At 48.1% G+C, this 26,448-nt stretch overlaps 1 protein-coding gene across 1 annotated transcript in view; it reads right to left on the bottom strand.

Moving 5' to 3' along the window:
• TMEM132D (transmembrane protein 132D) overlaps positions 1 to 26,448 on the bottom strand; it is a 185,772-nt gene that overhangs the window by 18,320 nt on the left and 141,004 nt on the right. The window contains 1 exon segment of the mRNA XM_005424052.2: positions 13,044 to 13,187. Coding sequence (XP_005424109.1) covers positions 13,044 to 13,187 — 144 coding nt within the window.

Raw genomic sequence — 26,448 nt, 5'->3', positions numbered from 1 at the left:
TGAGCCAGCACAGCAGCTCCCCTCCCTCAGTGCCATGTGTGGGGTGCCCTGAGAGCAGGGAGGCTCTGGCACTGAGCTGTGCCACAGGGTCCCCACCAGGCTGGGGCTCAGTGGCACCCCTGTGCAGCCTGGCTGCCCTGGCAGCAGCTCTGCTCTCACCCGGACAGCCCCGCTCCCATCCCTGCACACCCTCTGCCTGCCCTCCCTTCCCTTCACAGCCCCCTGCTCCCCAGGGGCTGAGCTGAGCCAGGCTGCTGCAGCCCCTCTCTGGGGACAGCCATCATCCAAAGCCACTTGCTCCCTGCCGTGAGCAGGGGTCATTATTTTGACAAATTAGTTAAATCTCTCTCAGTCAGCAACGAGGAGCCTGAATTATTCAACACGCATCCGTCTTCCTCCCTTACAAAAACGGCCTGTGAAGCAATAAGTGTATTTCACTTGAACCACTTGTGAAAGATGTAAGACAGGCTGGGTTCACTCCAGTGCCCCTTGAAGTCAATGCGAGCCTTTCATTTAATTTTCATTTAATTAATTTCATTAAATTTGCAGATGATGCCAAGCTGGGAGGGGTTAGAAGTTCTCTGGAGAACACGCTTAGAATTCAAAACGATCTTTGTAGTGTAGAAAACTATCTGAAATAAATAGATGAGATTGAAGAAAGGTAAGGGCAAAGTACAAAGCTGGATAGAAACAATTAAGTGCAGGATGGGGAAGATTGGCCTGGTGACATCAGTGCAGAAAAGGATTTGAACTAGACAGGATCTGACTAGAAACTCTGGGGACCACTGAGGACTGAGATGATAATTAACAACTGCAGTAACATTTCAAACTGCTCACACAAATGACTTTCCAGAATGTTTTCCATAGCTGGAAGTGTTGCTCCTTTCATCTCAGTTGGAAAATTCCAGTGATTTTTATACCTTATAGTGAGATAAGGGATGCACAACTTTTCCTGTCTGTAGTCCATGCATGCCATCCACAAGAAATGCAGTTTTTCCGGGTAGAAAAGGACACAAGTATTTCATCTTTGTTCCTCAGATTCACTATTGATCACAAAAGCAGAAGGCCCTGTTGTAGTGGGAAATGTGCTTTGCACAGTACCAGAGGCAGCAGAGCACAGCCCTGTGACATCCTCCCCTCCCAGAGAGGACAGAGCAGAGTGCTCAGCACCCTCCTGACCACATCAGGGCACTCAAGTTTAGTAATTTATGGTGCTGGCATGCAGGTAAATAAGTTGGCAGTGCACAAAGTAAATATTACTTCAGACTTCCTTCTTCCCTTCTCAGATGTGAGAAAATGCTAAAGATATTGTTCCCACCTGTATTTATAGCATTAGTTGTGAAGCATCCTGACGTGCAAGACAAACCACTGCCTGAAAATTGATCACACTGCATTAAATCAAGAAGATTCAAGGAAAAAAAGGTATTAAGAAGATGGAAGAAAAGGCATCCTGTTTTCCTCAGACAGCTAAACAAAAGCCTGGTTCAGGACAGTGCAATCACTGTGGATCAATAGTTTCATTTCTGTGTCTTTCTTTGCACAGTCAAGTAAAATAACAACAACAATGGTGCTGCTGATGAACATTTTATATTTGAACTACTCCCATTATCTAACAGCATTTCAGCATTTTGCAAAAAACCTCTTGACAACAATTTGTAAAGCACATCAGAGTGAGGGCTCAGTGCTCATGACAAATGTGTGTTTCTGTGTGCATTTTTCATACAAACACCTATTTCTATAGCACAGATAGCATTATCCCCATTGTGGGAGTGAAGGAATTAACTGTTTACAACAAAGCTCTCCCATGGCCACAGAGTGCTGGGCAATGTTATCTGCAAGTGCTATCTGGGATGAGGAATGAAGTCTCATTACTGTGACATTGGAGAATAATCAAACAAAGAATGAAACAGCTACATTTAGTGTAAATAGGAAAGCCAGGCCAGAAACATTTCCTCTCACATAGTCCAGAAATCTTATTAAACAAGTCCGCACTTGTGGAATGGGTAGAAGTCCAGGTGAGGACTGTAGAGACGCAGTTTCTATTTCATCTCTGCCATTTGACCTCATAGAAGGTGTTTTTGTGCTCTGTTTATTCATTAATGTTTTATTCATGGCTGCTCGTGTCACAGGGCGGGCTCTGACGGGCACTGCAGCTCCTGCACCGAGCCTCAGGGCTGCTGGGAGATGCCGCAGGAGCTCTCCCAATAAAAATGTGCCCACAGGGGCAGTGCCAGGGCTGACCAGAGCAAGGAACAGCCCAGACACAGTCCTGGGGCTTGGCTCTGACAGCACAGAGAGCTCTCACAACATGCCCAGGTCCCTGCAGAGAACATCATCAGCTTTTCTCCCAGAGCAGGTAGCAAAGCCCAGCTGTGCCCCAGCTCCCCGGGCAGCCCAGGGTGGCACAGCAGGGCAAGCAGAGGATCTCTGCCAACCTGAGCCCACAGCTCCTCCAAGCCTCCTTTTATTGCACAGAAATGACAAGAGAACACATTCAATAAGATATTTCAGGAGCTGGTTTCAGGGAGGCTAGGGAATTGAAGGTGGAGGATAATTTGAAAGCATTTTGTAAGATTTTAGCTGCTTGTTCCCATTGACTCTGATGGGAGTCGTGCTGCTTTGATCTTTCAAATGCTTTCACACTCCTTCCATCCTGACAAGCACTCATAGCACGGATCTGTTTACTGGGAAATTGAGCTGAGTCCTGAAGCTTGATATCTGAACTATCCCCAAACAAGCAAGAGGAAAGAACAGCCAGCCTCTAGAGGAGGCTCCATCTGCACACAAAGTGCACGTTGTGCTGACACTCCCTGCACCTCCTGGGCTTGGGGACTGATGATGGCAATAACCAAGTCTCATGGCTGGTCAATCCCCAGGGGTGAACGAGGGCTCTCTGCCTCAGCAGGATGCTCGGGGCTCCCTGAGATTATTCAGAGGTGATCCCCAGCATGGAAAGAAGAGAAAAGCTGATTACAGGATGTACAGAGTTCCTCCCTGCACTCTTCTCTGCTGTCCCCACCTCTGTGTATGGGTGTGCATAACCCAGTGGACTGAGGTACAGCAGGTAAGAACAGGGTCCTTCATCCTCTTCTTGCCATTTGTTTGTTAAGCAGGATTCCATACAAAGGAGGGAGAAGGAAATGCAGATGTGATATTTGCAAGAGAACTATGACTGCTGCAAATCTCAGTGTGGAGTTCTTCATCCCTTCAGGACTGCTGGGAACTAAACTGCAGTTCCAATTTGCTGGTTTCCAAACCCAAAAAGAGTTGTTCTGTCCCCTCAGATGTGGAGAGGCGGTTCCAGAGGAGGATCCCCCTGGATGTCTGAGCCTTTCCCTCAGCCAGGGGCAGGCAGGGGGGTTTCCATCCCTCTGCAGGCAGAGCTGGGTGGGTTTCACTCCTGCAAGGCTCCACCAGCTGAGCACATCCCTGCACATGGGCAGACCCTCGGGGGAGGCAGCACTGGGGCTGTCCTTCCTCCTGCAGAGACACAGAACCACCAGAGAACAGCCTGGACACCATTCCATCACCAGGGCTTCCTGCAGAGACACAGAACCACCAGAGAACAGCCTGGACACCATTCCATCACCAGGTCTTCCTGCAGGGACAGAAAACCACCAGAGAACAGCCTGGACACCATTCCATCACCAGGGCTTCCTGCAGGGACAGAAACCCACCAGAGAACAGCCTGGACACCATTCCATCACCAGGGCTTCCTGCAGAGACACAGAACCACCAGAGAACAGCCTGGACACCATTTCCCACCAGGGCTTCCTGCAGGGACAGAAAACCACCAGAGAACAGCCTGGACACCATTTCCCACCAAGGCTTCCTGCAGGTCCCCACTGCTGGCTGCCGTGGAATGTCCCTGTGGAGGCTCCTTGGAAACAGCAACTCCTATTCCCAGAACTTGTAAAACTTCTGACTAAATTGATGAGAAAAGGTAATCTCCTTAATACAGCAACTGTGTCCTGCAGAAGCAAGCTCCCTGGCAATGCATTATTCCTCACACAATTTCGAAGTTTATCTACCTTAAGCAAATCTGGCTGTTTCAGCTAAAAGTCGTGCAGCCTTAGGCATTCTTTATCACATGAGCAGATGATCTTTTTAACACCTCGAGTTCCTGAGTTTCATCATTCACTAAATCAATCTCCCTTTCATGATTTGTATTTATACCAATGCCCAATTCTATTACAACTCTCTCTTATGCTTTCTCAATTTCCTCTATTATTCTTTTTTAGGTCTATAATATAATTTCAGTGCCTTACTCAGAGGCTGTCACTTCGTATTTACCAACTGAAACTTGAATGTGCTTTATTACTTTATTTTTATGAAAATCCATGATAACTAATGCAGTGATTCAATTTCTACCAAGAGGCTTTATGTTTGGTTTCCTATCTGGCCTCCAACCTTCATTCCTCCAAACAAACTTTTACATCTCTATTTACATATTGGGATCATTAAGGTTCTTTTCATCTCCCTGTCTCAATGGCTTCAGAAGCTATAATGGATTTAGGCAGGAGTTTAATTAGGAACTGCTCTTTTCTGTATTTCAGGCTACATTGCACGTGAAAGGGTAAAATCTGCCTCTAACAAATGGAAGGCCTGATGAAAGCCCCAGGAGTCCCAGGCTAGGTAGGTTTTAGTGGAGCAGAGAATTCCTAAGTGGGAGATCCTGGTGCTGGGTCTGTTCCACGGGAGGCAGGCACACATTTGATATCTGTGCAAATCCCCCTCTGCAGCTGGCCTCTGTTCTGCCATGACACCCATGGACACAATCAGGTTGTTTTCAGCGAGGTTTTTCCTTGATTTCTTCCTTCAGGAGCATGGAATATGTCAGAGCTCCACCTCAGACTCTGCCCAGTCCTGTCCTGCTGCGAGGGCAGAGGAGCCACAGGAGCTGCTGCAGGTCCCTGCAGGGCAGCTCTGACCACAGGGCCAGGCTGGGCTCAGGGAAAGCCAGCTGCAGGAAAGCCTGGCTCAGGGGTGGCCTCATTCTGCTCCTGGGGCTGAAATCACCAGAGCTCAGGGCAGCCTGCAGTGCCCTGCCAGCACACGCTGGCCAGACTGGGGCTGGCTCCAGCACACACTGCCCCACCAGCACGGACCAGGTGCTTCCCTCACTGCTGCCTGTGCTGCTCAGGGAAGGAAGTCCTCCCTCAGACAGTGACATTCTGGGGCCACCCCATTCCTTCTTCCTCCCCAGAAGTTTCTTTCCTGTGTTGAGCACACTTTATGATATTCAGTGTCTCATTTTATCCACTCAACAGCAACAAAACAACCAAGCAGCCTGCGAAGGAAGTGCTGTCAGTACTGAGCCTTGCTGGAGATCAGATGATAGCTGCCAGCTCAGGAGCTGCAGAGCCCAGGATGAGGCTGTGCATCACACCTGCACCCAGCTCAGGGAAAGGAGGATCAGGGAATGCTGCCCAGCCCAATCGGCTCAGGGAGCTCCAGATGAGATCAGACACAGGCATTGTTTAACCTGGGACCAAAGGGCACCATTTGCAGAGCTACTTGTCAAGGTGTCTTCAGAAATTAGCAGAGTGCAGGCACTGCCCTGCCAGAGGGGCTGTGCTGCTCCTCTGCAGCCCCTGTGAAATGCTGGGGTGGATTCTGAGCCCTGGGGAAACACTGCCTTTCAAGACTTGTTACAAGCCTGAAACTCAGCTCAGCATCATCACAAAGTGCGAAGAACTTTCAAGGAACACAGGCAGACACGGCTGTGGCACTGGAACAAGTGCAATTGGCTGTGGCTGCTGTTTGCTCTCAGCGAGGCAATGCCAGCCAGAGCCCTGCTCAGACACAACCAATCCAGGGAGGAACTCCTCCTCTCCTCATCCCATAAAGGGCAGAGCAATCCCATTAACCACACTGGGTTACACTGGGATTGCAGTGGCAGAAATGAGATCCACTCATTAACAGAGTTGTATGTGTGGGTGCATGTGAGACTGACTTCTTCTTTTACTGACAGCCAAGTGCAATTAGTATAATGCTCACAGACAATGCATAAAATATAATTTAGTACCATCCACTGCGCCTCTAGAAGCCTCCTCAGCAGGGCCAAGGATACTTCCCTTCATTACTGAAGTTCCACTTCTCCCTCTCAGCCTCTCAGTGGGATGAAATGGAGCATGTAATGGAACGTCATATTCACAGATCCCGTTCTGCTATCCGCTCCAGGTCTGCACAAAGTCTCAAACACCACAGCAGCTTTTCACACGCTCACAAATGCTCCAAGAAATTGCTGAGAGCACTCAAATCCCCAAGTCTAAAGAAGATGCCCTAAATTTAATCAAACAAAACCCCTTTACAGCTACAAAATAATTACCTGCTTGCAAATAATCACATTATTTTAATAGTTATTATAAGGAACAGATTATTTAAGTTGGGAGAAAATATCAGCTTTGAATAATACCCACCTGCTCTAAATACACAGTTACACTTTTAGTTAAAATTGAAGAGCCATTAAAGCCACTTTTTGTAGGTGCTTAGGTTTCTAATTTGCAATTAAATTAATTGGATTTGAATGCCTAAATAGATTCAGAAATCAGGCTTGTCATCCAATAACCAGTTCACCAGGATGATGCTGCAAACCCAGGCTGAAACAGGAGAGCTGTCCAGCATTTCTGTGGGCAGCTGATGGGGAAACCAATGGCTCTGGTGTGTCCTACAAAGAAACCCAGCCCAGAGAGCAGAGCCTGTGACACGTGTAAAGCACAGTGAGAACTGCTACACACAATCATCTCTGCTAATAAACTGCACCCAGGCAACTCCTGGTGTTCTGGCATCTCCAGCACTTTTCAGATGTGTTTCACTGCTTTACTTTCTTTTCTCTTGAAATCCGTAAGTACTGCATAATTTTTTATATAACTGCAGAGAGAAAAGGTCCATGGGTAGCCAAAAGTCACCATCCTAAAAGAAATGCAAAATGGTCCAGACAGTGAATAAAAGAGAAGAATCCTCCAGTCAACTGAGCTGCACAGACTCTGTTACATAAGAAATCTGAAAATATTTCTAAATCCTTCCTTACTCAGCCACCAATGTTTTATCATGACAGAATTTGGTATGGGCTGTGATTAAGTGAAATGCAACAGGAGATTTCTGGAGAGCCTGTGCTCTGTCCTGGTTGGGGTTATGGATGTTATTAACAGCCCTAATGAGGATGCTCATACATTACACTTTACATCCCAAAGCACTCTTTGGGGATTTAGCATTAATGCTCTTTGTCTGCCCGGGTAATTCAGCCCCATGACACCTTTTGTGTGTCTGCTGAGGCAGATCAGATAAACCAGGCCCACAATGGCCCAGCTGAATGCCAGAGCCCACACCGTCACCCTTCAGTGCAGCACCTCAGAAACCACCCAGGATACCCAACTGTTGTGCACTCTTATTAAGGAGAAATGAAAATCAAGTGTCACAGGCTGTGTGCAGGCTGAACCCTTATTAGAACCTGAATGCCTAAAATCCCATCCCAGCTTTAACCATTAGAGCATGATTCCTGCCTTCATTAGAGCAGGACAGCATTAAAAATCCAGGTTCATTACCGCCTGTCGACCCCAGCCTTCCCAACTCACGCAGCCTCCCCTTCTCCTGCACAGATAAATGTCCAGAGCCACCCCTGGTTCCTCCAGCTGCCTCTGAGAGCCCTGGGAGCCCTGCAAGGATTCCACAGCTGATGTTCAGGACACCCCAGCTCTGAGCAGCATTTCTCTACTAACTCCAGAAGATGGGCCTCACCCTCAGCAAATACTGACACAGTCCTTGCATTTGAGCACGTTTGAATCAGCTGAAAAGATCTTGTCACATGTATTTCTAGTTGTAAAGATGTCACACGTATTTTTATTTTAGCAACACCAACCCCTTCCACACGTATTGTTTCCCATGAAGCACAAAGCCCCAGATTCCTGGGTATCTTCTGGAGAATTCTGAAGAAGCCTCGACTCAGAAATTATTTGGGTTTCTTTTTCCATTACAGAGAAGTTTTTTATCTTATAAGCTCATAGCCTTTCAAAACCATAAAGGAGGTGCATGCAACAGTGGCTGTGGCAGCCCCACTGGGGCTTTCAGCACGGATGATTACAAAAAGGCAAATAACACCACAGAAACCTCGTTACTTCCCAACACTCACATCAGAATGATGAATTGGCAGAATATGAAAGAGACAAATCCAGTAACTCCAACAGCTTTAGGTGAGTTCCAGACAATTCCTGGGAGGTGCAAGTCTGTTGTATTGGTTCCACATTCAGAATTCATCTTTGCCACGTCTGTTTTTCATACCAGAGAGAGATTAAAATTGTGCCTTCCCCCTTTATAAGCAACACCAGCAGCACATGAACGGAACTCTACAGTTATTATTACAACTCTTAGTTTTGAGAGTGCATTTTTCTGAGCGTGTCCTGTATTCCTAGAGCAGAGCACAAAAAACATTCTCATTTTTAAAGCTGCTCCATCCTAAGGTGAAAAGGTCAGATGGATTCTGATGTCAGGAATACTGAAACTGAGTTGAAATGACAAGACATGATTTCATCATTTTCTATCAAAATGAAATGTTTAGACATTGCAGAAAATAAAAACATACATTTGCTGACTTAAATCAAGATCGTTTCCAAGATGGATCAAAATTCTTTGGGGCTGGAATAAGGCAGTTCAGCTGGTGGGAGAAATCCCTTTATATTATGGAAAATCCTGGCACAACCTGGATCTTCAGTGAAGATCTCTCAAGGCACAGATTCATCAGCTATGTTATATATTATGTATATAAAATACTGCACATTCTGGTTAGGCAGTGTGACAGATCACTGCTTCTCAAACAAGGGCTTGCTCCTATGGCTCTGCACTGTGCCCTGCTCCTGGGCAGGACGATTCCCTCTCTGATCCCTGCACTGACCCTGGAGCAAGCCCAGGGTGAGCACTGGCCCTGCCTGGAGGGTTCTGGGTGTCAGTGCCCCCATGGCAGCTCACCCATGGCCCTTGCCAGCTGGACACAGTGGGACCTCAGGGGCCCAGGGACATCCAGGAGCACTCTGGATATCAGGAGCTCTGAGATCTGCAGCACTGCAGCTGCCAGGCTGGGCCAGGGGCAGACAGCATCCCCCACTCCATTCTCTGCTCCCTTTGATCTTCTACTCTGTCACACCAGCGACTTTAGAAGAACTCAACTTCTCCCTGAAGTGCGCCAGTGTAAGGGAGAAAAGGAACAGCTGTTAAAAGTTTCATGCTTTAAAACACTGTCTGCTTCAGGCTACTTCACATGCTCTGACACTTCAGCTTCTGTAAAGTCTGTCACATGGTTAAAAAGATGTTATTTTGCCACTGATAAAGCCACACTAAGTGTTAGTGAAAGATTTATTAGCCTGCAGTAATATTTTACAAATTGCCAAGTGTGCTGCTCTCCCCTTTAATACGCTCCAAAGTGTCAGAGCAGAGCAGCTGCCAACCCTTCCCTGGACCAGGAGTGAGTGTCCATCTCTGCAGCACCCTGGGGAGCAGGGGGGACCAGCACCCCTGCACAGCTCACAGGGACACCAGAGAGCCAGCACAGCGCCAGGCAAGCCCCACAATGGGCTGGACAGCTCTGGGGAAGCTGGCCAAGGGAGAGAAATACAGCTTGGGTGTAGGAAAAGGTGTTTTAAAGGGTGATAAAGTTCTGGAATGGCCTGCCTGGGGAGGTGGGGGAGTCCCCATCCCTGGGGTGTTTAACAAAGTCTGCATGTGGCACTGGGTGCCAGGGTTTAGTTGAGGTGTTGGGGCTGGGTTGGACTCAATGATCTTGAAGGTCTGTTCCAACCCAGTCATTCTGTGATTCTGTGACTCTGTGTGGTTCGGTGTTTCTGTGATTCTGTGAAAGGGAATTCCCAGAGAGGGCCACGCTGGGCACCCTGCAGGGCTCTGGGGCAGTGCCCAGGCTGTGCCAAGGACGCCAGCAGCAGCACCAACCCCTTCACTCCCTGAACCCTGCAGCCCCCTGCCATCCAGGCAAAGCCCCAGGCTCCCTGGCAGCCCTGCCAGAGCTGCAGGAGGAAATCCATCAGCTGCAGGGTTCTGGAGGAAAAGCACCCAGCTTTGGGTAACCGATTTCAAAAGGAGTCCTATAGGAAATGCACAGTACAGCACAAAAAAGGGGCACAGGAGCTGAATCCTGTTCCCAGGGCTGGCTCCAGTGCTGGGTGACTTCTGGCAACTTTCAGGTGTCTGATCAAACAAAATGAACAAAAAGCAGTTTTTGTTTCAGGGTAACCAAATGCAGATTTTCAATTAACTCAAACTGAAAACCCAGAGCACTGGAAAGTGTTGCTTTGGAAACTTCCAGGCTTTGTTGAGCCCTGAAAAAACGGCCATTTGGAAACAGAAATGTCTTTTCAAAATGAAAGATTAAAAGAAGCTGATTTTTCTTCTCTCCTTATTCTTGATTAAAATAATCTTGAGAGTTTATCCTTTCTAAAAACTCAACAAAAATAAAGTCTGCTCAAAAATCTCTCTTTTTTCCATTAGTTCAGTAGGAGTTTTACTATCCACAAATGGTCAGCACTTTGAAATTCACACCTTAACTTTTCCGTGTCTCAGTCCTCATTAGTGCAACACAGTCTATAACACACCTCCATCTTCTGGTTGTTCTGTCAGGCTGGACCAAGTAATTTCTGATAATCATTTGTCAACAAAAATATTGTTTCAATGGACTAAATTCTGCTCTGACATATTCAACCAGGTTCAGGGAGGTGCAGTTTGGCACAAAAAGAGTCAGTACAGTTTGGACCAGCTCTTTAAAGTTCTTTGAAGTTTCAGATGAAAGAAGTGAGTAATAAATGTGGACCCTGAAACGAAAAGAAGAATGAGGTACCCTCATTCTGCAAGGAAAATGAGCTTAACCTCATCATTAATCAACACCAAAAAAACAGGAATAAAAGCTAAGCCATGAAGACATAATCAATCTGTTAGATGCTACTTGACAGCTGCACTGAAAAACAGCAACAGTAAAGACCCAAAGAAATGTAATCTTAATCTTTATGTTTCAATGGGCATCTTAAGCAGGTTTTTCTTCCATTTTCTATTCCCCACTCTACTGCCCAGAGAACAGGAACTCTAATTACTGCTGCATGCTGAAGGCTGGCCAGTAATTATGTATCTTTATCTTCATTAGGTGCCTGGGAACAAGGCTCGCCCTGAACCAGAGCAGGTAAACTGGAAACTCCAGACACATTTCCAATTAAGAGCTCACTTTAAACTGGCAACTCATTTCAGCTGTGCAGAAACCTCTCTGCTGCTGAGGAGGGGAGCAGAATGTCCTGATCCTGATGGTGCCAGCCTGCTGTGACCCAGGGCTGTCACTAACAGCACTGGTAATGGGGTGGGGATGTGAATACACCACACACAGCACTGATTGGGATATTCATGTCCCTACAGGCGACGACTAAAACACCAGAAAGCAAAACTGGAGTTTTACATGTCTTCCAAATGATGTATTTGCTTTCAAAATATTTTTTTTCAATTCACCAAAAACATGGAGTAGAGGATGAGTGAGTTAGTAAGGACTTGGTCCATTAACTCCCACAACATAAGGACAAATAATTTCCTTCTGTTTCCAAATCTAAATTAAGTCCAACAATTTGCTATATTTAGCAGATTCACCAGATCCAAAAAGGCTTCACAGAAGAGAAAAACCCCCAAACCCCAAAGGTTCCTAATAAATCAGCCAGAAAGACACATTTAATCAGAAAATACCAACACAGTGGCTAACCAGGTAAACAGGAGCACTGAGAAGATTCTAAAAGGGAAGCATTACAAATACTAAACTTTGAAATTGCTGGGGTTCATCTCCTGTAGAAGAAATTACCATGAGGAAATTATTTAAAACAAGTCCAGTGAGCACAGAAATTGCCTCTTTTTTTGTCAGAAGAGATAGCTCAGGACAAACCATGTACACTTCTGCCCAGCTCTGTTCTTCACGTACTCTGCCCGAGCTGTCACTGGCTCTGTGACAGGAGCCACCAAACCTGTGGGCACGTCTCAAACCTCCCAAAGGACAGTGACTGCTCCCTCCTCTGTGCCCACAGAGCAGAAACACCCACCAGGAGGGAGGCGTTGGTGCTGGGGAGGCCGTGGAGCTGCTCAGAACCCTGAGCTGCTGGAGGAGCCCAGAGCCAGAGGAGCCCCAGCAGGCAGAGCAGCACCCTCGGCAGGCAGGCAGCTCTGGCAAGGCCAGCTGCCAGCACGGAGCAGCTCCCAGAGCTCACGGGATAACGGCCATCATCCCATGGCTGGGAGGGAACTCCACTGGGAATTCCATTCCCTCTACTGGGAGGGTGCCCTGGAGGGTTTGTGATTGCTTTGGGACATGCTGGTTATAAAAATAATATAAAATAAATTCAATTTTAACTTTCATTTATAGCTGCATCTCTTGCTTCCTCTTCTCGAGTGACAGCCACAGAGAGTTGGTAAAAGATCAAAGCTGCTGCAGACAAGGCACCTTCTGTGTCACCTCTGGAACCCTCTGTACCTTATCTGCCACCATCACTGCCACTGCTCCTCCTCTTCACCACTCTCCAAGCAGACAGAGCAATGCAGGACGGATTCCTTACAGGATTCCAGCGGTAATGCTGGCACTTGCTGAAAGCCTCCAAGGAGCAGGGATCACCCTGAGGCTCCAGAGTGACCCCCATTTCAGCCCAAAAGGGACCTGCAGGCACTCCTGTGAGCTCTGCCCTGGCCATGAGGCGCCCCTGAGCACACCAAGGGGCAGCAGCACTGCTAGCACTCTGCACCCACAGCCCAGGGACTGCAGAGGCCCAGGGAGAGTCAGCCCTGGAAACGCTTCCCAATGGGGAGTGTCAGCCAGCCCCACGTGCTTGACGAGCAGGAGGGAAAACTGGGATTTGGTGTTTGGTTTGTTGCTTCACTGGAGCGAGCCACACAGCAATAACAGCAATAATAAATCTTGGTGTTCCAGCAGCAGAGCCGTCAGAAAATGAAAGGACTTGTTCCATTAGAGAACAGCACTGCTCTGCAGGGCCTCTGCCTCTCTGGAAGGAGCAGCCTGATCCTACCTTAATGACGTCTTCATCTGATGATCTGCATTCCACAGAGTCCACAAGATCTGTCACAGTCCCATCATCTTCCACAGAAACCACCTTGACAGGGACAGCCACTGTTTTCCCAGTGAGAATAGCTGTGTTCAGGATCTCTGCTTCCTAAGAGAAAGGAAAACAAAAGGCCACTTAGTGTGTGTATATATATATATTCTGCTATTAATTCATTAGCACCACCTGCATTCAGCCTCAATTGCTCATGGCTATGGCAAGGACTGCTCCCAGTGCAGCAGGCAGGACAGACAGATTTCCTCCCTGCAGTCCTGACCACACTCCCAGCTGTGACTCAGGGCTGCTGAGGTGTCTGTGGTGCCCTAACTTCTGTCTGTGCCCTAACTGCTGTCTGTGTCCTAACTTCTGTCTGTGCCCTAACTGCTGTCTGTGCCCTATCTGCTGTCCACAGACTGGCTGGTCTCTGCCAGGACACTGAGCACAAACTGCTGCCCAAGTCCCCCCACCCCTAACTGCAAGATCCTGCTCATTTCTGGAAGGGTCTCTGAGCCTTTCAGAGCTGTGCCTGTGAAGCTGGGACCATCCTGTAGAACAAGAGGCTCTTGATTTCAGCTGGCTCTTGTGCAATAAAGGCTCCCAAAGCCCCCCGGGTGCTAAATTCTCATTATCTAAATAGCTCCCACTCTGAGCTCTGAGACTGACCTGATTTTACTCCTGGAAGACAAGAGTGGGGATTGGAACCAAGCTACCAGAAGATGATGACTGCTCCTGCTGCCTCTTGGGCTAAAGGGGAGAAGCTGGGATTTTTCTCCTCTAAAGTATTCACATCAAAAAGACCTTTTCCTCTTACTTAAAGAAACAGACACACTTTATTCATACTCAAAGCAATATTTAAAGAAAGAAAAACCCCTCCTGGTCACTTGATAGCTGCTTTGCTAAGGTTGCCCCATCCTCGCCGTGATCTTTAGGGAAGGGAGAAAGAGGATTTCACAAAAAGAGAACTTGAGAAGAAAATCCTCTCCCTCCCTCAGCACAAAAGCCCTTCAGATATTTTTAAATTGCAATTCATCCAAGGGTGAGGCTATCTGCCTGCACACTCGTGTCTGTCTTGAGCACACATGGGCTCTCAGTGCAGAATGCACTGCTCAGGCACTCAGTTCTCAGCTTCGCCATGAACTTTCCAGGTTCTGTGGTTTTTCCCAGGTCTGGGCTCTGCACCCAGGTTCCCCAGCACCTTTTGCTGCTGCCATGGGCTCTGCAGAGCTGCAGGCAGGGGCAGCTGGCGGCACAAGCACCGTTAGCACTCACTGCAGTCACAGCAGCAGGGTCAGGCCCCGCTCTCAGCGCTGCTGCAGCACTCGGGCACCAATCCCATTTCCCTGGGGCTGCTGGAGGCCACAGCACCCACCTGCTGCTGCTCACACCTCGTGCTGAGCTGCCAAGAGCTGCTCCCCCAGGCAGCCACAGCTCCCTGCCTCCCCTGCATCCATTAGCGTGACCCTCACAATTATTTCATACAGCAAAGGGAGCTTTAATAACCGAGCCTTTGAAGCAGCGTGATTAATGAGCTCTGCTTACCAAAGGCAAATGGAATTTCCCCTGGTAAGAGCCACTAACTGAGAATGAGCCTCAGAAGCTCCATGAATTTCTTCTGAGTCTCTGAGTTTTGCAGGGCTGCCTTTGGATGCTCTGAACACACAGTGCAGCCCAGGGCAGCTGTCCCTGTCCCTGGCTGGCACCTGCTGCTACTGCCCTGCCCTGCCCACTGCCCTGCCCTGCAGCACCTCGGAGCCAGGAGCTGCTGCTCATCCTGCCCAGAGCCCCTGGGGAGGCTGCACCTGGCAGTGCTGTGCCAGCCCAGCTGGAACTGGGTGGCACTGGGTGGCTCTGGGTGGCACTGGGCTGTCCTGCCCTGCAGGCACTGAGCTGGGTGCTCTGCCTGCAGAGCTTTCGGCCCCTCCTCAGGGAAGGACTCGAGGATGGTTTCTCCAGGCACTGCTTTGCATCCCCCAGGCAGGGCAGCACCAGCACTGACCCAGCTCACCCTGTGGGGCACAAACACCAGCACTGACCCAGCTCACCCTGCGGGGCACAAACACCAGCACTGACCCAGCTCACCCTGCGGGGCACAAACACCAGCACTGACCCAGCTCACCCTGCGGGGCAGCACCAGCACTGACCCAGCTCACCCTGTGGGGCACAAACACCAGCACTGACCCAGCTCACCCTGCAGGGCACAAACACCAGCACTGACCCAGCTCACCCTGCAGGACACAAACACCAGCACTGACCCAGCTCACCCTGCGGGGCACAGGGAAATAAATGCTCCTGCAGGCCCCTGTTGAACAGGCAGGGAGGGCTGGACATCCCCTGCTGAAGGCATGTGAAAACTGCTTCGTTCTGAGGAAACAAACACGACACTTAGACACACTGAGATTTATAGTTCAGAGCCTCAGCATGTAAAAGCTATAAATCTAAATAGTTACTAATTTATAACTGTTGCTTTTTGCTGCTTGAGTGGAAAAGGAATCTCCTGAAGAAATATGATGTTCTTTATCCATAACTAACACAGATTACAGGAGATAAGGTGTCAGGGCACCTCAGCATGGGAATAGTTATGCTTTTGCAAAGCTACAGCCAAAGAGTCTCACTGGTAAAAGCTGATTCCCTCAGCAGCTATTAAAAAGGTGCTGAACTTTCTTTAACTATTAACACAGCATAGCTCTATAATTCACTTACACTGAGCCCCTCCAATAATAAAATGAAATAATCAGAGAAAAACATGTCTCTGCATGTAATAGAAATGGAAGACCAGGTAATCTTTATTCTGAAATTGCTACCACGGTAAATAAACAGTAATACTTTAAAGAAGATGCCAGAGTGAGTGTTCTTTGCTTACTGAAGAGATTCATATTAATAACTGAGCATATTAAGCCCTCCAGCAGAAACATATTCAGAAGATGTACACAGTAAGCATCAATTTAAGTTGAAATGCAGAAGTGAATACCTATTAGGTTTTTTCAGTTTTAATAGGTAGCTTCCCTGAAATTTAATTTCCCTTCAGACATCTTTTGCCTTATCTTTCCTGGGGTGAAAAAAAGGACTTTACAATATCTTCATAAATCTTTCCATATATATATATATATAAAACTTTTGAAAGAAATCAATGCATGACTGACTCATGTTCAGCTTTGCTCCAGCTGCACCTGAGCTCCACTCTCACCCTGGGACACAAGGGGGTCCCTTCTGCCCCTCAGGACTCTACAGGAGCCTCTCCCTGGCCGTTGGCTCTGAGCTGGCTGGAAATGCTCATCAGCCCCTGCACTGCACCCTGTCCAGCCACACTGAGCTCTGGATTTACCTCACTGCATTCATCACCAATAAAATGCACTGCTGCTTCTCTCTTGCAGTGGAGTGCATCCTGCCACCCACCACACACACCCTTCAGGAGGAGAAGGGCTTGTCCTGCTGCAATGCACAGGGAAAAGGAGGTTAAAAACTCCCCAGGACACTGTAACTCCTGTTCTGGAAGCACAGCAGATCTCCAGAGACATTCTTCATTAGAGCAGTGGAATATATCTGCAGGCTAAAAATCTAATTTCGAAAATCAAGAATGTTCCTCTCGGGTTTCAGTAGGTATTTTGGCTCCTGGGTTATGTACACAGTGCAATCAGGGAGAGAATAAACTGACCCCTGAAATCCCCTGCAGTCCAGAGAACACAAATGAGACTGAATAGCTGCCTGAAAATCCCTCCCATTTGACATTCCTTAACAGTCTCCATTTTCAATGCATTTTCTGATAATCAGCATGTAGAGCATTACTGCAGGGTCCCACCTTGGATCTTTTCACTATTTAGGTATAAAGACCTGGATTTGCCTCCTGCTCAACCAGCAGCCATCTTGTCCATATCAGAGGATCCATGCTTCAGTCATGCATAACTAATTTCAAATCTTATTTAGCATCAAGCCTCAGAATTAAGCAGCTAAGTGACAGCTGTTTAATTAACTCCTTAAGCTGATTAGAAAGCATTACAGAAATCCCCCCAAGGAAGAGTTTATAACTGTCAAGAGAGCCTAAGGCCATGTTAATGCTTCTGTTTAAATTTAGTAAGCTTCTAAACCAATAAAGTCTAAATGCTTGACATTCTCATGGATGTGGTCAAACTCAGCTTTTGCCTCCTGTTCCACGGCAAGGGTAGGAAACAAAACCAGCGAGAGAGAAGGGATTTGAGGAGTCAGGAGGCAGCAGCTGAAGAGAAAAGCCAGGAGCAGCATCTTCCCCAGGAGCTGCTGAGGGTCGTGGCACCAACCCTGCCTCAGCCGGGATTAGCCCTGAGCCGGAGCACAGCTGAGCTTGCACCTGAAATGCAGAGTCATCTCCCAGCCCCTGGCTGCAAGGAAAAAGGGTTTCTTCATCGCCTCTTAAACCCTAAATCCACCTTTAATGATGAGATTATGGCAGCTGAAGTACAAGTTTTAGCAGCAGCTGGCGGGGCTAGATACAAGGTGGTGCAGAGAAACCAAAATTGCTCCAAAGCAGATTTCCTCGCCTGTAGTGCATTGTTGTCAGCTCTGAGCTGGCAAACAGCTTGAAATATAGAAAATATAAGTCTGATTTCCTTATTTCCCCTGTTGTTTCCAGATTCTTTAGGATGCACTGGGAAAATCATTGAAAAATCAGCTGCAATTCTTCTGTGTCCAAGGGAATAAAGGAGCAGCGGCCAGAAATAACCCAAATTAATTTGTGAGACCTTTAATATAAACAGAAGAGTTCAAAGTACAGGTTGAAATACTGCAAGTATGAGAAATCATGGTGAATGAGAAAATGTGAAAAGACTGACATGAACTCCAAGGTTAAATGTTTGGTTTAATGTGGGCACCTTTCATCATGCAGAATGAAATCTGAACTCCCTGGGAATGCGAGAGAGGAGGGGGATATAAGCAAATTAATCACATTTCATTCAAGCACTTGCTACTTAATCAGTTTCCCTTTTTCCTGCTGCAGGCAGCAGAGCTCCAGGGGCAGATGTGCTGACACAGGGTAGAAAGGAGCAGCCCAGGAACCCAAATTCACCTCTGGACAGATCTGCCTGCTGTCCCACTCTCGCACACAGCTGCCAGAGAGGGGAAAATAGATTCTTGGAGTGGTAGAATGTGATTGCAATCCCTTGTTTAGAAAGGAGTGGGTGGCAGAATCAATACTAGGATATATTTTTCACCCTGTCTTCCTCAGCCTGTGATTCCTGGAATAATTTTGACTCCACGTGATGGGGGTGTCATCCTCCTCACTGGGGCAGAATCACTGGAGGGAGCAGATGGGGCAAGGATGAGTGGTGAAACAAAACCCCAAATACACACCAAGCCCAGCAATCACAATTTTCCAGTTATAAAACAGAGAACAGCCAATGGCTGGATTGTGCTGTAGGGGAAAAGCAACATGGCACAATCAGAGAGCCTGTCTGCCCCTCCTACTGTCACACACAAGGCATCCAGGAAAAAGACCTAATTAGATTTTATCTCAGATTTAACTTTTGCAAAGCCTTCCAGCTATTTTATATTCTTATTAAGGAACTTTCATCTGGGTGTAGATGGAATCTGTCGCTGAGGCTGGAGGAGGGGTGGGGAAGAAAAGCTGAAGATGTAACCCAGTGCTGAGAGCAGCAAAGAGGGGACAAGGAGCAACAGGAGAGGCAGGGGGTACAGAGGAACAGGGGGATCATTAGAAGATGACCAGCAGTGAGAGGTTTGTCATTACACAGCCTGTGATGCTCAGGAAAAAGCTCAAGAAGGACAGAAATGCATCTCCGCAGGCAGAGGCAGGTGCTGCTGAAGTGCCCCATAGAGCTGGCTGGTAATTCCCTTGTTTCCCAGGGCGTGCAGCAAAGACAGGTAATCCTGACTGTGGACACTGCCTGTGATTGCAGGATGCAATTCCACAGCTCTGAGGGATGAAAAAAGCCAGGAAATAAATCATCTCACTCCTAGGGAGAGAACAACACATCTGCCTGTTGCATCCCTTCTCCCTACCTCTGCCCGCCTCGCTGGCTCAGCTGGAGTGGTTCTAAACAGGGATTTTGGCTTTGGTTCGTGTTTGTGCAGTGTCCAGCCCCCTCAGACCCAGGTCTGGAGCAGCCAAGAGCAGTAAGAGCTCCCTGGCAGGTCCAGCAAGGCAGACACAACAAATGCAGAGTGCTGGGGGGGCTGCTGCCTCCTCCCTGGGGCTCCCTGCTCCGGACAGCTCTGGGGCTGGGACAGAGGCACCCAAGGGTCTCAGGGCTCCAACAGGGACTTCCCTGAGCAGCAGGGAATGTTGAACCTGGGCTTTCTGTGTCTCTGGGGGCAAACTGGACAGGCAAAGAGCTGATGGCACTGGGACAGGCTGGGACAGCACAGCAGAGGCCCCAGGCTCACTGGGTCCCTTTCACACCCTGACAGCTGGGGAGCCAAACCCTCCCATGGGAACTCCCTAGCTGTAGAGGCAGTGTCAATTTAATTGTCTCACGTTTAAGAGTGCCTCTGATGTGTAGCACTTAGGAGTTGTGCTAGCATCCTCGTGGGGAGCTGTCCTTTGCTGTTTGGGTGGTTTGCAGTGCTAAGCAGGCTGCCACCGGCCCAGGGAGCTGTCATGCACCTTCCCTGCTTATCAAAGTCTCACCCAGGAAGCCTCAGAGTTGTCAGGCTGTGGTTCTTCAGAGGAATTGCTCATTAATTCACAGGCCCCAAAGTGTAACTCCGCAAAGCTGTGTGTGCATCCTTGATTTCAGTCTCTAGACAGGCTGCTGGAGCTGCTCATCAGCACAGCTTGCTCTTGAAAGGAAACAAACAAACAAACAAACGTGTTTGTTTGAGGAGGGTTTCTTCTTGGCTCTGCCCCAGCAGGCTGCCAGGCCCCCCCACAGCAGGGACAGGCTGGGGACCCTCAGAGCAGCCTGTGCAGAGCAGCAGAGCTGGGAGCCTGCCCCAAGGGACAGGAGATCCCTGTGCCTGCTGCCACTCCGGGCTGGGGACCCCGGCAGGGCCATGCTGTGCCAGGTGAGCCAAAGGCAGCCAGGGTTTCACACATGGGGTCACTCAGGGTCCCTGTGCCAGCAGGAAGGCTCCTGGAGAGGCTCAGTGCTGCAGGGCTTTTGGTGCTGCAGGGCTTTTGGAGCTGCAGGGCTTTTGGTGCTGCAGGGCTTTTGGAGCTGCAGGGCTTTTGGTGCTGCAGGGCTTTTGGAGCTGCAGGGCTTTTGGTGCTGCAGGGCTTTTGGAGCTGCAGGGCTTTTGGTGCTGCAGGGCTTTTGGAGCTGCAGGGCTTTTGGTGCTGCAGGGCTTTTGGAGCTGCAGGGCTTTTGGTGCTGCAGGGCTTTTGGTGCTGCAGGGCTTTTGGAGCTGCAGAGGGCTGGACTACAGGACAGGATGTCAGGATTTCCAGCATCCATCATTACAGGATGCTGCACATCTCCAGCAGACCCGTTTGTTCTCTCCTCCCATCTCCCACAGCTTTGCTTTAACTCTCTGGGGTCAAGCAGGACCCGTTAGTAAAGCAGGCAAATCAAGGTGCACACACAACCACAGAGGTGAAAGAGACCCCTCAGATCAAGAAATCGATTTATCAACACATTTATCCACTCTGAGCTGACTCTCCCATGATTTTAGCAGTTGTGCTGCTGCTCCTGCAGCTTTCCAGAGGGGAAGCTGAGAAGCAGGGAGGTGGGGAGCTGCCCAAGCCTCCAGGGGCAAAGCCAGGGGCCATGCCTGGAGCTCTGCCATCCCCTGCTGCACGGGGAAATCCTGACAGCAGCAGCGACCATGGACCAAATGGGGTGGCAAGACAAGGAGAAAATGATGCAGTGACCAGAGGAAACAGCAGATTTGCAGGGATGAAATCTGCCCAAATGTGGCAATTGCTGTAAACTCCCTTGGCAGAGCCACAGAGCAAGGACCAAAGCAATTTTTCCCTTTTCTAAAGACAAGAAGAAGGCTGTAAGGAACAGAGAACTCGAGTTCTGCAGGTCACTGTGCAGAGGAGAAGTGACCAAACCGCCTGCTCCAAAACTCCTTCCAGACTGGCCTGGCAGTTTGAGTGGCACATTCACATTTAGGAATGTCAGGCAAGAAGCAGCCTGAGCTAAACTGGGACCATCACAGGGCCTTGGAAAGCCGCCTGCAACCCAACAATTCATTCATGAGCAGGCTCAGGGCAGAGCAGGGGGCAGCCTGCAGCCAGCGGGCTCTGCTGCCTTCCTAATTAGCTCCTCAGCTGAGCTTTAAACAGAAACACAAAAATAAACAAAGGGGACATTCAGACAAAGATGATGTTCCAGCTCCCATATGGCAAATGGGGCCAAAGTCTGCTCTGAGACATGTGAGCGTGACCTTGGTGAGGACACCACGGTGGCCAGGACAGAATCTGGGTCACGGCACGGCCTCAGCACAAAGCCATGGCAGTGAGGGGACAAGGACCCTGCTGCTGCCTGCAGAGGCTGCCCCCTCCTCCAGCCTGGGGCTGAGAGGGGCACTCACACCCTGTTTCTAGGCACAAACCCCATTCATCCCCAGGTACTTTGGTTCTACACTGCCAGCCCTGCAGCTGAGGAGCCAAATCTTCAGCTCTTTGCCCTTGGTCTTGGGAAGAAAATGATTATTTTAATGTTTTTTTTTTAAATAGAACACAACAACCAAAGATTTATTTCCATCAATCTCCCTAGTGACAATTCTGTGCCCACAGTGGTGGTTTTGTGACTTCAGTGGCCCTACTCACTCAGAACTTCTCTGATTAGCCAGTGACAACTGCCAGGATATAAATGGGTGCAACTCTGCTGGTTTCACAGACGTGCCAAGGAAGTGACCCGTACATTTGACTCCTGCCACAGATAACGGCTGTGCTAAGGGGCAGTATCAGAATCTGAATGAAGATAAAACATTTTTAGGTCTAGAAGTAGGCTGAGAAAGAAAGCAGTGAGCCTGCAAGCTCTGCTTTGATCATTTAGCCCTTACAGATTTGTGACAAATTGTTTTTTCTGCATGAATCTGAACTGATACAGATTTACATGAGTAGTTAAAAAGTAATACCAGTTGGGAAATAAAATCCCTAACAGCACCACAGAAAAGCAATAAACTTAAGAAGCAGTTAGACAGACAGAAGAATGCTTTACAATAGGAAAAAACATTAATAACAGAGAAAAAGAGAGGTCGGACACTTGTAAAGCTGGTTGTGGCAGGCTGAAAGCAGGGAATCCAAAAAGCCATTAGAAAAAAGACATGAAGAATCTTGTAATAATATCCTGGGGAACATGCTTGCTTCAGATTCAATGCCTTTAAGACCATATTGTGCGTCCTGTGACTCTTGTTTAACGTCTAATCCTTCCAGAAGGATTGGTAGAGAACTCCTGTTGGTATCAGCCCAATGTCCTCAAGGAAATAAATTGGGACTTGACGTCAAATTACATATTTTGTACCCAGGACATCTGAAGTACTTTCCTGATCTGGTGTATGCAGAGATCTGCACCTGACAATTCTTTTGGGGTTAGTGCAGGAGTAACAGCTTCATCTTCTTCCCGCATCTTCTTCTTGTTTGAAATGTGGGGACAAACCCCTGTGAATAAGTGAGGACAAGCCCCTGTGAATAAGTGAGGACAAGCCCCTGTGAATAAGTGAGGACAAGCCCCTATGGATAAGTGAGGACAAGCCCCTATGGATAAGTGAGGACAAGCCCCTATAACAAAGCCCTGTGTTCAGAACTGCTCTCCCCACAGTGGTTCTGAGGCTGTGACCCTGCCCAGCTCTGGGCTGCCCCACTCACCCTGCTGAGTCCATGACTGGTGTTGGAGGGTGCAGGAGCTGCTCCTGAGGTCAGACACCCAGCAAGGACCAGGGCTCACCTGGCCCTGCTGACCCCAACTGCAAACATGCCCTGCTTGTACTGACAGCTCACCTGCCCTCCTGTCCCCTGGGAGGGCACACGCTGGAACAAACCCAGCTGGGAGCACCCCAAGGTCTTTTGGGGTTTCTTTTGGAAATTCTGAAAGGTAAGAAATACCTGCTTGAGGAATGGGGTTTTTTTCCAGGTAATTTGTGTGGGGCTCAGTTCACAGTTAGGAAGGAAGGGGAAGGTGAGGAGCATTTATTGAGAGCTGATAAAGCACTTGATGTGATCAATAAGTGCCTCAGACGTGGGACCTGCTGTGCTCACATTTATCTCCCTGCTCCAGCCTGCCCAGCTGATAAATGGCTGCAGGGGCTCGGGGCTGCTGTGTGACAAGCTTGTTCACTGGGTTACAAAGGAAGACAGCAGTCTGTAGATGACAAAAACAAATGCTGCTTCTTCTGCAAGACACTGCCAGACACATCGGACCAACACAATCTGACTTCTGCTTTCATCTGGTCAGGTTTTCCTGTGAGCTCAAGATTTACTGCAAGCTCGAGGCCCTGCAGCCACAATCTGTACAAAGCTCCTGAGCTACCCTGGCCAAGGACAGCTTGGCTCAACAAAAGCCTCTTTTCCAAAATCAGCTCTACAGAACCTGTGGTGGCTTGCTCTGAGCTCAGCCAGGCTGTAACTCGGGAGGAGTTAGATGGTGATCACAATCTCCTGTAACTCGGGAGGAGTTAGATGGTGATCACAATACCCCAGTACTCAGTGCTGTTTTTGTGTCTTTCCACTTCAGGAATGTCCCCAGTGCCCCCAGCATCTCAGCTCCCTCATCACAAAAAGCAAATCATCCCTTCTGATTTCCTTGAGTTATCTCCTGTGCACGTCCAGGACAAGTGAGAAGGGCCCCACGGGGGCCAAAGAGGTGAGGCAAGAAAAAAAGATGAGTGAGAGAGGTTACAGCATGAATTCATGAGAGGATCAGGGGTAAGGTGAAACAGAACCACGAGCAGACATTCATGGTCTTCCATCACAAGTGAAAAGGGAAAATTATCTGCTGGCTGGCTCAAAACAGACTGTGCTTTTCCAAATAATGTATCTGCATCAGGAAATCCATGGCTACAGAAAACAGGGATGTTTCTATGGATTGACCTCCACTGCAATTTGAAGGGAAATCAGACTAATTACTGGAAGAAAACTGGATCAGACCCCTGGGTCACAAACATGCTGAGCTGCACAGCTGGAGCACAGCTTCCTCTGCTCTCACAGCATTCATTTGCTCCCAGCCACTGCTGCAGAAATGGATCAGAACAACCCCTGGCCTCAGCCAGAGGGATTCTCAACAGGAACACCCCTCTATTTACTGGAAGTGCACTGTGGAAGAAGAATTAGAGCTTCTTCCCATTGGATTGTTCCTCTCCTGTCCTGCTTTAGGGACCCTGTTTGCAGAGAGACTTGAAGAATTGTACTGGTTAATGGAATGGATTTTGGCATTAGTGGAAAATATAAGCCCTCAATATCAAATATTAAATTATTCCTGATTAATTCTTTTATGGGCTTGGACTTGCAACTGATTTAATACTCCTGGATAATTACTTCTGTTATAACTGTGCCTTTGATTTTTAATTAACCATACAAAGTTTCTCATTCAAATCTAATATTACCTTTGTTAACAATGTCAACTCTCTGTTTAGAGATTCTGCTCACATTAAACTGTATGCTGAGAAATTAAAATCTGCTTTTCCTCAACTGTGTGAACAGATTCCGTACCAGGCTTATTTATTCCATGTAATTATCTAGGAAAATATTGTTTCTGCTCTCCTGAGCACTGCTGTCTGCCTTTCTCTGAGCAGCACAGCTCTGTGCCCCCTCATCCCAGCTCACACAGGATCCCAGACTGGAGGGGCTGCAAGGGACCTCAGATCCAGCCCCTGCCATGGGCAGGGACACCTTCCACTGTCCCAGCTTGCACAAAAAGTCAAAGCACAACACTTTCAAACCTGTGCGCCTTTACTCACCTAAATTCTTCTTTACAGGTGTAATTAAGTGAATTCAGTCCATTAAAATTCAATAGAAGTGAGCTGCGTGGGAACTGCCTGCTGAGCAACTTCAGTGATCAGGCTCCTTGAAATGCAGAGTCTGGATCTGAGTTTGGGTGTCACACTTGAACCACTCCCATCAGAATCTGGTCCTTGCTTTGAAAATGTCAGGGTTTCTACTTTACCTCCCTGTAATGAGATTCACATTTACCCATGCAGAGAGGTTTGTGTCAGCCTCCCAGAGGTGCTGGCAGCTCCCACACCTGCTTGGACTCAAAAAGAGACACAGCCCCTGGTAGTGTATGGCCTAATGGAAATGATTGGTAAAGCTCCCCATAATCAAATTAAATGGTTTGCTTTTTCACTATCTAACACTTTTACAAAGGTTATTCTTAGAATATTGGGCACTCTGCTGTCTGACCTGTTAGCTAAATGCAACCGTGCAGAGCAAACCACCCAAGTGCAGCCTCATCTCCTGGGTGTGCTGGACCAGCCCTCCTTCATTTGGGAGCCTTCCCATCCTGATTGTTCAGCCCTTCAGAGGAGCAGCCTTACACTGAAGGGCTTTTTGCCCTTCTCATGTTAAATAACTTTGCTTTTAGGGAGGACAAATTCAGGCTTTTGTAATCCAAGTCACGTCCTGGCATTTTTCAGTCTATTTTGCTGTTTGTGACCCCTGCCCTCGCAGAGATGAGGTTCAGAACAAGTTTAAGGAATCGGGCAGCAATTACCAAGTGTGGGACCAAAGGACTCAGAGGAGGGAGAGCTGACCTCAACCCTGACTCCTGCTCCAGCCACAAACACCCTAAAAGGGCTGGAGAACACTTCTGAACTCTGGCTAAGCTCCTCTGTGCTTAGCAAAGGATCATAATCCTCCAGCCTGCAGGGCATGGGGCACCTGTAATGCAATTCACTCGCCACTGTGATTGGCACATAGAAAAAATATAAATATATATATATATTATGTATTAAAAACTCAGTATGGGAGTGCTGCTGATTGTCAATTCTCACAAATGCTAAAGGATTTCTGAGAACCTACAAAGATCTGGCAAAATTTTTAGATATTTTAAAGCTTTCAACTATTTTCCATTAGGATTCTCAGAGGAGTTCAACTGAGGATCAAAGGCCTTGCAGAGAAACATGAAAAATGCAAACACAGGAATGACATGCTGCTGCTCCACCTCCCCTGGCTGGCCCCCCAAGGAACTGAGATCAGGAACATCAGGGCTTAGGCTGTGCCCTGACTGCCCAGCCACTGAGTTACACCTGCCTGCATGCCACACAAAAGGATGCTACAGCTCATTCCATGGCTAAAACCAAGAAAATGGAGTCTAAGAAAATAATTACGTTGTGCTTGAGGAAATATGGAAATGACCACGAGCTGCTGCATTTAACAGACTTCTTGAAATTAAATTATTTGTATTCAAATATGTGCAAAACCAATGATCATTTTTGGTTTTGATCAGCTCAACCTGTTCTTTGGGGAAATTAATTTGATGCTCTGGGTATAAACACTCTT

Source organism: Geospiza fortis, unplaced genomic scaffold (assembly GCF_000277835.1).
Source record: "Geospiza fortis unplaced genomic scaffold, GeoFor_1.0 scaffold145, whole genome shotgun sequence".
NCBI classification, from domain to species: Eukaryota; Metazoa; Chordata; class Aves; order Passeriformes; family Thraupidae; genus Geospiza; species Geospiza fortis.
Note: the sequence above shows the minus strand (reverse complement) of the source record. Positions and strands in the feature narration are given on the sequence as shown.